Source organism: Hippocampus comes, unplaced genomic scaffold (genome assembly GCF_001891065.2).
Source record: "Hippocampus comes isolate QL1 unplaced genomic scaffold, H_comes_QL1_v1.1 scaffold9, whole genome shotgun sequence".
Classification (NCBI taxonomy): Eukaryota; Metazoa; Chordata; class Actinopteri; order Syngnathiformes; family Syngnathidae; genus Hippocampus; species Hippocampus comes.
In genome coordinates this window covers 3,745,204-3,755,596 of record NW_017805275.1, presented here as the reverse complement: position 1 = coordinate 3,755,596, position 10,393 = coordinate 3,745,204, and the positions used below count along the sequence as shown (strand labels likewise).

The following is a 10,393-nucleotide window of genomic DNA, read 5'->3' as shown; positions in this document are numbered from 1 at the left end:
CGTGCAATAATGGCATGCGCGTTTTCCGAAAGCCGTGAAGGCATCATCAGACGTTGTTGGAGAAGCTTGTGGAGGAAGGAAAAGGTGGCCGATTCGAGGCAACCGAACAAACCCCCGTTCGTCGGCGAGGGCCGTTCTGATTCACCGTATTTTTACCTCCCCCAGCGTTGGAAGAGGATATTTTAATCAACACACAACTCCTCATCTACGATGGCTGAGCAAAACAGCAACGTCAGATATCAAGAGGTAAAGTCTCGTCAGGCGTAATCGACCGACGCTAGCCTGCTGTCTGTTCACGTTAGCTACTTGTTAGCCTGTCGCTGGCCATAACGAACGTATCTTAATTGATTATATAGCTCTTTTGTATTCATTAAATTCTACGCAAATAAACAAAAACGCATTATGAACCGTGTGTTTAGCGCATTTGATACTTTGGACATGGTTTTGTTTTTTCCCCCAGCATTAGCTGGTGTTCACTAATCAGCCGAATTTTACTCGCCAATGGAACCAAATGAAAATGTAAATAAACAGTAATTTCATATTTTCAGAGAAATATAAACTGCACGGAATGAAGAGCATAACATCGAGCAAACCTGTAACACATTATTATATCACAACTAGTGCCCGACCGATGCGATTATTTTAGGTTCATATCGATTCTGAGTAAAATAAAATTCCGAAAACCGATTTGATTGGCCATTGATGAAAAAAAGGAGTAAAATAACTTCTCTTTTGGGCCTTTACCACAACAACAAAGATTGGAATTACAGGGAGAACATGTGAGGTTGTCCTTTTGTGTTTGTGTAACTTTAGAACAGTGAAGAATAGACATTTGCCTTTTATTTACTGATTTTTTTTTGGGGGGGGGGCGGGGCGTGTTAAATATTGTCTTCGTCTGATTCTGTTATGTGTTGATGTGTGAAGAAAAAAACAAAAAGCAAAAATTTATTTTTTTAAAAATTATATTTTAAAAGAGGGGTGGCATGGTGGTAGACTGGTTAACGCATAAGCCCCACAGTGCAAAGGTTATGGCTTTGCATGTTTACCACGTGCCTGCATGGGTTTTCTCTGGGTACTCCAGTTTCCTCCCATATTCCTAAAACATGCATGGTAGGTTAATTGCTCACCCTAAATTGTCATGAGGTGTGATCGGGAGCGTGAATGGTAGTTGTTTGTCTATGTGTGCCCTGCGATTGGCTGGCAACCAGTTCCCTTGTTGGCCCAAGACAGCTGGGATAGGCTCCGGCGCGCCCGCAACCCTCTTGAGGATAAAGCGGTTCAGATAATGGATGGATAGATTTTAAAAGAGCTAATATGAGACAATTAAATAAATGGTCTCGGCGATTAATTGGTTGAGCACTAATAAGATGTAACCGAGCGTGTACGTTTGCTCATGTTATGTTTACATCCGTCGTACAATAGCGGCCAGAACATCTTACAGGTACTGAAAACCTGCATATCATTGACACCTTTGAAATGCTTTGTGGGAGGGCTGGAAATTACACCCAAAAATTCTTTTCAGAATGATAAACATTCAATACATGTTCTATATAAGAAATGGGAGAAAATGTGTGTTTATTATTAGTAAAGTATTTAGATATAATAAGATATTTTCCCATTACTTTTTGCATGTGACATCGATGCACATTATGCACTTTTAATATTGATTTAGTCAGTAGTCTGTTGATCGATAGGCGATACTTGGGTTAATGCATTCCTCCTCGTCAGCATGAAGAGCTTTGGCCAAATGCGGCATTTGGTATTGACAGGTTGTTCCTTATCACACAGCTGGTGAATGAGGAGGAGCCGCTCCCGACATCTCAAGAGGGTCCTTCCCCGGATGCACCTCCCCCATACAGCAGCGTTGCCGCAGCTAATGCAGGTTCGGACGCTGTATTCTGCCTTATCACATACAGGGAGTCCTCAGAGTTGGACCAAACAAGTGGGAGAAATGCTAAACATCAGCATTAGTCTGGCACCAATGCATGTTGATTTAGTGTTAGTATTTTTTTAACCTCTCCTTTTTACTGCTTGGCAATTTATAGTGACTCTATATTTCTTATTCTGGAACAGATTTGTTGTGCAACTGGGGAGTTTGATATACTCCTTCTGTTATTAAAAAACTTAATTCGTGTTCCATCGAGGCAATATTGATTAGAACATCCTGTTCACGCCAGCGGGGCCGCATCGAACATCTGGTGAAGAAAACTTGAGTTGAGTTTTGGGGATTGAAGAATGCAAAATCTTGAAATGAATAATAGTGATTATGAATCGTGATTTCAATATCAATTGATCCAGTCCTGCATTAGTGGTCGGATAATGGTACTTTTTAACTGGTGTATAAATTTGTTCTCTGCCGAAATGGACCTTCCGCCCACAAGGCCCCTCCTGGACCCGGAGCCGTGGTGCCCCAAAGCAAGATCTCGAAACTTGAAACTGCTCCAGCATGTGCCACTATTAGTGTGTGCTTGCTGCACCCACTCCGGTGTTGTGCTCAATGCAAAGGCACAATTTCAGGAAAATGAATTTGTTCTTGATGTTAAAAAATGTGAAGGAAAAAAAAATCTCATTTGTCTTTCTCCCCGTCAGCTTTCTTTGAGTACAAGGAAGATGGCGACAGATTCCCCAACCCTCCGTCCTACAGCGTCGCCACAACTTTGCCCTCCTACGACGAAGCGGAGAGAAGCAAAGCGGAGGCTGCCGTCCCCCTCGTCACCGGAAGAGTCACGGTACTTTCTTTGCTCCCTCGCCGCTCATCCATTTACTGCCACGAGCCAGAGGCTCATTACTACTGACTCACATACTTGCTTGCCAGGAGGATGACTTTGTGGCCCGAGATGACTTTGAGGATACTGACCAGCTGCGAATCGGCAACGACGGCATCTTCATGCTCACTTTCTTCAGTAAGAAACATGTCACTCGCTTTCTTCCCTTGGACAAATGTCCGCTTTTCACTGTGCTGCATTGGAACTGATGAAGTGGAACGTGATCTATTCCGTGACGCTGATACACCTCCAATTTGTTCACTTTTCATCCATCCATTTTCTCGAGAGCTTTTTCTGATTAGGGTTGCAGCCGCTAGTACCTTGACACCCGCGCCCCCCCACACCCGCCCCCAAAGAGTAGTCATAATATAAGACAGGGCTTTGGCCTGAGCACAGAATCGGCTAACAGGTGAATTTTTTTGCCTTGGGAGAACATTCAGTGCATTAGTAGAACAACTCAGGTGCACTTTTGAGAATGACTTGAGTCTTACGAGTGCTTTATTTACTATACGGCCTTCCACTGCTGTGTGACTTTTCTGCACACTATTTGGACAACTTTGGCATACAGGTAAGACAAAACTGCACAAACAAACATTTGCGTGCTACTCGTACGATTACTCAGGCGCTGGATGTTAACATGATTTTATAATGCCACTAGTAGCATGCAGTTGTCAACTAGTGTACTGTGTACAATTACTCGTAACTATACCATTCAAAAAGGTTTTCGCACACTTTCTCGTTTGGCGAAACTTAGAACTGTGTCCAGGCGTTTGACTGGTAGTTTAGTTGTCCCGCTAGTATGCCAAAGTTATCCTACTACCTTTTCACAAAAATCAACTTGCTCAAAGATTTCAATATTAGACTAGTGTATGTTTATGTCGATCAAAATCCCCAAATTAATAGGCTGGCTCACTCAGCTGTGTGAGCACAGTGCAGGATAAGGCAGTAAAGTTTGTCCCTATAATTCGTCCCCTCTGCACCATCGCGGAAGCGCCAGCTGTTTGAGCCACTTTACGTGTTTGCAACTCTATTAAGTGCTGAATTTATCCATGTTTTGGCGACACAAATTGTGCAACGCCTCATGCGCTTCAAACGAACTGTGAACGGTTCGCTGGTGTTTGTTTACCTTTCAAGGTCAGTTATGCAGTGGCGACTGAGGTTGAAGTCTTGGCTGATAGTGTGTGTTTCTAAGCAAACAATGCAGATAGCTTAGTCTTTAAATTCACTCAACATATAATCTGCCTCCCAGTTTACCTGACAACGCAATTTTCTTGATGTAGTCTTGCTGCCGGCCAGGAACTCTCTTTTTAGAAATGCAGTCTCAGATTTGGAGACCCCCCTCGTGAGATGCCTGCCATCTAGCGGTGAACAATTCATCCTCACAATGTCATTTTTCAAGATGAACAAAAAACCGACTAACAAGTCATATGACTGAATTGCTTCTGTATTAAACTGCTCTCGCCAGAAAGAAAAGCAGTGTCGGTGATCCTTTGACTTCGGTGAGTTCTGAGGTGGTGTTGTCTTTCAGTGGCGTTTCTCTTCAACTGGATCGGCTTCTTCTTGTCGTTCTGTTTGACCACGTCAGCTGCCGGTCGATACGGAGCCATCTCGGGGTTTGGTTTGTCCCTCATCAAATGGGTTCTTATCGTCAGGGTGAGAGCTAGTTCGCATGAATTATGGATGTGGACTGTCGCTCGTGTTTTGATTGGTTGACTGCCGCTCTTTGCAGTTTTCCACCTACTTCCCAGGCTACTTTGACGGCCAGTATTGGCTGTGGTGGGTGTTCTTGGCCTTGGGTGAGTTTCAAAAAACAAAACAAAACCCCCCCCACAATTTTCTTTTGTTATTTTAGACGGAATTCTCCCAGTTGTTTGCATTGCAGGCTTCATGCTGTTTGTCAGAGGCTTCGTCAACTACTCGAGAGTGCGCAAGCTGGCTGATCCCACCTATGCCAGTCTACCCCGAACAAGGGTGCTCTTCATCTATTAGACCGAGGTCAGTGCGGCACGATGTCGTTGCGTAACAGCGAGGCGGGAGTGCGGACCGGCTCACTCGCTTACACATTTTCGGAAATGGGCAGAGAGCTGAAGATATGCTTGATTGGCAGTTTCTCATTTTATGGGCGGACAGGCATTCGCGAGACCAAAATAATTGGCTGTGTTGAAATCCCACCATATCATGGTTCATGGTACACACCCTCGCTATCGTTTATTTTTTTTGTGGTATTTACAATACACAGACAAGTACACTTTACAGCTTATTTAGAAATCAGTGCGTGAGTCTTCTCTTTGTTTCCTTTGCTTCATCTCAGTCGGCTTCTTGTGTGTGTACAGGTGAGAGGGCCTCGAAAAAAAATTGTACATTAATTTACAATGTTGAGGATATATAAAAATGCAATTTGAACAATTTTCAAAATCATGAAGCCCTAGTTTCTGTGTTTTCTACAAGTCTGACTGTCTAACTATGTGAAGCACTGTCAGTCCCTGTGTAACCAGATGTAGTGCAGTGACAAAAGTGATGACCTCAATGGCAGTTGGATCAATTCCGCTTAAGTTATTTGTGTGGGACAACTAACAGCATTTCTATTTTCTCAACTTGCTGGTCAGATGTGGAGGACAATGACATGACGACATGACGCAGAAATCCAGACGGCTCTTAAGCGAGCGAACCATTTGAGGAAATCGTCAACTCTTTTTGTTTGTCTTCGTATTTATGGAAAGCGGTTAGCAGTACTTGTCCCTCAGTGTCGTCATTAGCGGCGCATGTTCTCTCCATCTTGTGTGTAATGTTTAATAAGTGATGCCTTAATATTGCTTTGCTAGAATTACAAGCATGACTTTTGCTCTCCCGGGAGAGGCTGGAAGTCACTGCACGTCTTCATGATTCAACATTCGCCATATACGCATTTTGGGGGGTGGTTTTTTTCTGTTGTGACGGTTATATAGGCTCTCTTCACACACTTGCACAGCTAGCTGTAAATGATTACGCCACATTGCTCACTCAACTGTTAGCTTGAGGGTTAGCAGTGTTGTCTCCTGCCCCGGGTGGTTCCTTCAGGGCATTCGTTCCAAGCAGAGACAAATGATAAATGGATACAAGTGATGGCACACAGAATGTGTTTCCCGATACAACTAGTGCAGTGATTCCCAACCTTGATTGAGCCAAGGCGCACGGCACCAAAAGAGAAAAATCTCATGATAAGTCAACACACACGCTAATTGTAGCTTTTGACATCCAGTGGAAGAGTATTTCATTGTTATGGCTGCCACTTTATCTTGCTGACATAGATAGACGAACAAAGATACGTTTGTGGTGGTGAATAAATTATTTTCAGACCACTTCAGTGAAATTGGATACTGTACTTTTCTGTGGCACATTGAGTGGCTGGGAATCACTGGTTTAGTGTACGTGCTTGTCATGCATGTGTACAACTCGGGTGCACTGTCTAAAATTGCACCCTTGTGTCACATGTTATTTTGCCCTGTTTTTGTTGTTTATCAATTCAGATGAAATGCTTTTAGTCATTAAAATCACTTCAAGTCAGTGTGAGATGTTCAAGAACACATTTTGTGATCTCCCAATGACAATTAAATAAGAAAGTACCAATATTCTGGGTCATTTTTACTGGCATCACCACAAAAGTGAAGATTTTTGGGCTTTTTATTTGCCACTTTGATGCCCAAACGTGACATAGTCATTTCCTTCCCCCCTCCGACTGTCATCTTGTTCATTTTCATGTATTTGAAAATTAGGTCTCCTTTCACCCTTCTTGTGGGTGAAAGTACAACTTTATCAAAGAATGTTGTATGCAGGTGCACTTTTCTCAATACACAACTGTCAGAAATCGTCATTTGACCTCAAGCTGAAACAAAATCCGAGTGCGTGACTATTCTTATTTGCATGCCAGAAAGATTCTCTGTTGAAGCACAAGTTTTCGTTTTAGCCTTAATGATTTCAACTTCACTGTCACAGCTTTAATGCTCATTTAAAGTGATCTAGAACGACATCAATGAGGTTTTGTTGTGATGCTGTACAGAAGGGAAGATTTAATTCAATAAATGTCACTTTAAAATAGCTTTTTCCTGAGTGGTCTTTACTTCCTGATGGCTAAAGCTACAAAAGAAAAAAGTAAGGTAATCTTTACTCAAACAGCCTTTTTATTTACTCTCCCTTTTCACAAAACACATTCACATAAGCCAGGGTGCCATTAAGCCATTTTTTCACATTAGCCAGGGTGGTATTAAGTATGCGGTTTTTTTTTTAATTCCACGAGACGCGTTGGCAGCTAACTGGCCTAAACCTAACAGACTGGACTAAATTTTGCTATAGTGTACTGTAGTGTGTGGATGTCCTTTTTAAGATGTACTGTACATGGATTTTTGGGGAAACATTTTTAAAACAGTTTTTCATTTGGTTTTTATCTACAACCTAGGATTGTTTTTCACACATGCACTGTAATTGTGACTTTACTACAAAACTGCATTGAGTAGGTTAGCCAAAGACCGAATTTGCATTCACATTTTTACTCGAACCGTATTATTCCGGTTGTTGCAAACCACGGCCACTAGGGGCCACTAGTTTAAGCAGCAAAATTTGCTGGTGTTGGGGGTTGTAATTTATTACGTTCAGATTTTAAAGCATGTTTGGGTGAAACCTATACAGCTTAATGAGGATGCTTCAGTGCAGCGGGCGGGGCAGGAATAAAATGGCCTTTCGTCCAATGTTCGTGTTGGGACCCAGCTCAGGTTTCCCATTTTTCTTCAGCGCCACGTACCAGCTTTTTCCCCGATACTTCTGAGACTGGTAGGTGTTGTATTTGCTCTCCATCTGCCTCTCCAGGAAGTGACAGTCATCATTTGCAACAGGCTGAGTGAGAGACAACATGTGAAAGAGGGAAAAAGTCCTTTGAATCAGATGTCATATTTACACATCTGGAATCCACGTTGACGAACGGTGGGCAGACAGACACTCACCGAAGTGTACAAACTACCTTCCCCATTCATGGCCAAATATTTTCCTGTTTTTTGGCCTTTGATCACCACCACACTTGGAGCCACAGCCGTAAGCTGCAAAAAAGCTGAGAAAATAACATAAATCATCAAAATGAATGCAGCACTATTTGCTGCGAGATATGAGCTGAGTTGGAGGTTGTGGAGGGGGAGGGGGGTGTATCGATGCCAATTGAATTTTTCAATGGAGTTAAAAAAACATGGAAAGAGTGACCACAACATGAAATGATTTCCTTTAATCATAAACCAATTGGATTGATTGATTGATTGATTGATTGATTGAACTTCAACACTACTAGGAACTTAATTTATCTGGGTTCAATCAACATATTCAAAGCAGTACAGTTCGTCTATATGATTTGGTCGATCAAAACTCACACCTACATATAATTTAGAGTCTTCAATTAACATTCCATGTTTATTTTTGACATTCAACAATATAACCCGCATCTTTTCCATTCCAAGTTCCAACTGTTCAGCTCTTTCGGATTTTTTTTTTGACATTCCCATAAATAACTCCCATATATATATCAAATGTGACCATAAAGCCCCCAATTTTAAGAGCGATTTGAAATAGCTCCTGCCTCAAATGTTCTCATACTTGTGTCAACAATTCAAATAATTCCACAGATTATCAAATTATGCCGTAAATACTGTAATGGGATAGCTTTTTTATCGGTTCTCTGAATGGAACAAGCGTGTGTAACTATGCGCAGGGTCAATGAAGGCGTCATCCTACTGTGAACGTCAGTGTCATCGTTCTGGCCTTGGACGGTCCCATCGGGGAGAATCTGGAGGTGCTGTCGGCCGTTCCTGCAGTACAGCTGGATGGATGTCATCCTCCAGCGGGCTACCAATGGCCAAGTGAAATGCGAGAGTCCTCTGGAAATGTTTTGAAGCGTGCATGTGCGGGCACAAGGCCACACTGGGGCGGATGGAGGCGAGTCCCCGGGTTGCAACACTCCCCAAAGAGGATGAAATGACAGAGGGCGAGCAGGGACGACTTTTATACGATCCCTTTAAATGTCAGGTGATTTGGACTATGAGCCATGATTTATGTGTCATCTGAAATGAAATCATCAATGAAAAAAAAAAAAAAAAAAAAAACCTTTGATAAAAATAGATACTTGAGAGCAGCGGCGATTGCTCTCGGACTGCAAGGGAAGCTCAGCTTCCCCTAAAATGTCAAAGAATAAATGATCAAATATATGAATGTAAATTTCATTGTGTGTACATGTCATTGACTAAATATGCGCTACAACGTGCTCAACTTTTGTTCCGAATCAGCTTCTTCTTACCGGTTACGACTCGACTCCCTTCTCATTTATTCCCGCAGCTTCGCTGTGCTTTAAACGGTGGACGCTGAGCGTCCGCTGAGCATCCGCTGAGCGTCCGCTGAGTGTCTCCAGCCCGGGCGCCGAGCGTCTCGGGAGTCTGCGCCTCTGGGACTGGATGGCAGTGGGCGGGTACCGGACGCTGTTTTTCTGCATCAGATTGGATGATCTGTCGGAACCCGTGTTCCAGTTTGAATGACATCGAAATGAGCCAATCACCGATCTTTTAGTGTAGGCATCCGTGGGAGCACTTTCAATTCTCATTCTGTTCTGAATTGAACTGGAGACGACTTCTAATCATCTTAGCGACACTCTCTTTGTTGAAAACGATAAGTAACGAATTAATCTTTTATTACTGGTGGGTTTTATTGTAGTTGCTGTAGTTGTAGGACACTAGTTAAGTTCCTGGAAAAGACGCCTTGTTGGTATGACAGGGTTACAGATAATTTTCTTGAAAAGGAACGGAGAGGAGAATTCGCGTTTATATAAACTGACACATTTTATGATGTCGGCCAAAATTGAGCTTACCCTCCTTGACAGACCAGCATCCGCCACTGCTTGATACTCAAGTCATTCCAGCAGCGGCGGTTCTAGATCAGTTTCACTGAGGGGGCCGGGCTGGGGCCGGGGGTTTTGATGGAGGGGCACATTCAACCCAGGGCTAAAAAGGCAGATTCGAAATATTATTTGACTTTTTACTTCATCAAACTTTCAAAGCATTGTAGTCATAACATTACAGTGATGAGAAAAAAACAGTATTAGGAGGGCTAAAATATCTGCAAGCGTAACAATACGCCGAGTCCATCTGTTGAGAATATTCAAGCCAGGGGTGGATATGGTACCAGCCTGCCTTGAAGCTCCTTCTCCTGTCCCCCATCAGGGTCCTGGGAAACTGTTTTAGCTCTGGCTGCATTGGCGGGTCCTCTTTACATCTACTGATGTCTGTGGACAAAGACAAACCAAATAAATGTAAACACAAGTTCTGCATGGACACAGCATATACACTAACCCGGTACACTTAGATTGCTGAGGCACTCAGACATATACAAGTGTCTAAAATGTATTGATTGATGCTATTTATTAATTGTATTAATTAGTTTTTATTGTATTCAATAAATATAAATTAATACATTCTCAAGCCTGACCAGAGACTAAAATTGCAAATACACTGAAGCTAAATGTTTTACATGCATATAATTATCCAAATTTTAGAAGGCAATGTCTTATATATTGTTCCTGTTAAATAAAAATTAAAATTAAAATGGGATACTAAAAAAGTTACACA

General features: G+C 42.4%; 2 protein-coding genes across 4 annotated transcripts; one reads left to right on the top strand and one right to left on the bottom strand.

The window, feature by feature from the left end:
* The first annotated feature begins 33 nt into the window (after positions 1 to 33).
* LOC109515759 (NEDD4 family-interacting protein 1-like) lies at positions 34 to 6,839 on the top strand. 2 transcript variants are annotated; one of them, XM_019869752.1, is made up of 8 exons: positions 34 to 246; positions 1,789 to 1,882; positions 2,590 to 2,729; positions 2,816 to 2,903; positions 4,294 to 4,418; positions 4,495 to 4,561; positions 4,633 to 4,760; positions 5,372 to 6,839. In XM_019869752.1, exons 1-7 carry the CDS (start codon positions 211 to 213, stop codon positions 4,752 to 4,754), a joined length of 672 nt encoding a protein of 223 aa, XP_019725311.1. In that variant the 5' UTR covers positions 34 to 210; the 3' UTR covers positions 4,755 to 4,760; positions 5,372 to 6,839. The 2 variants fall into 2 exon arrangements, with proteins under 2 accessions (XP_019725311.1, XP_019725312.1); XM_019869753.1 differs by having other exon boundaries at positions 35 to 246; positions 4,648 to 4,760.
* Positions 6,840 to 6,947: 108 nt separating this feature from the next.
* Positions 6,948 to 8,865, bottom strand: fgf1a (fibroblast growth factor 1a). Of its 2 annotated transcripts, XM_019869762.1 has the most exons (3): positions 8,514 to 8,865; positions 7,739 to 7,842; positions 6,948 to 7,631 (listed from the first exon to the last, which is right to left on the bottom strand). In XM_019869762.1, exons 1-3 carry the CDS (start codon positions 8,611 to 8,613, stop codon positions 7,443 to 7,445), a joined length of 393 nt encoding a protein of 130 aa, XP_019725321.1. In that variant the 5' UTR covers positions 8,614 to 8,865; the 3' UTR covers positions 6,948 to 7,442. The 2 variants fall into 2 exon arrangements, with proteins under 2 accessions (XP_019725321.1, XP_019725320.1); XM_019869761.1 differs by lacking the exon at positions 8,514 to 8,865 and having other exon boundaries at positions 7,739 to 8,054.
* Positions 8,866 to 10,393: the final 1,528 nt, after the last annotated feature.

Excerpts from the sequence above, each read along its gene's own strand:
- LOC109515759 (XM_019869752.1), top strand. The coding sequence starts at position 211 with ATGGCTGAGCAAAACAGCAACGTCAGATATCAAGAG. Across the intron at positions 2,730-2,815 it reads TCGTCACCGGAAGAGTCACG|GAGGATGACTTTGTGGCCCG; the intron begins GTACTTTCTTTG and ends CTTGCTTGCCAG. Across the intron at positions 4,562-4,632 it reads GTGGGTGTTCTTGGCCTTGG|TTGTTTGCATTGCAGGCTTC; the intron begins GTGAGTTTCAAA and ends GAATTCTCCCAG.
- fgf1a (XM_019869761.1), bottom strand. The coding sequence starts at position 8,017 with ATGATTAAAGGAAATCATTTCATGTTGTGGTCACTCTTTCCATGTTTT. Across the intron at positions 7,632-7,738 it reads AAGGTAGTTTGTACACTTCG|CCTGTTGCAAATGATGACTG; the intron begins GTGAGTGTCTGT and ends TCTCTCACTCAG.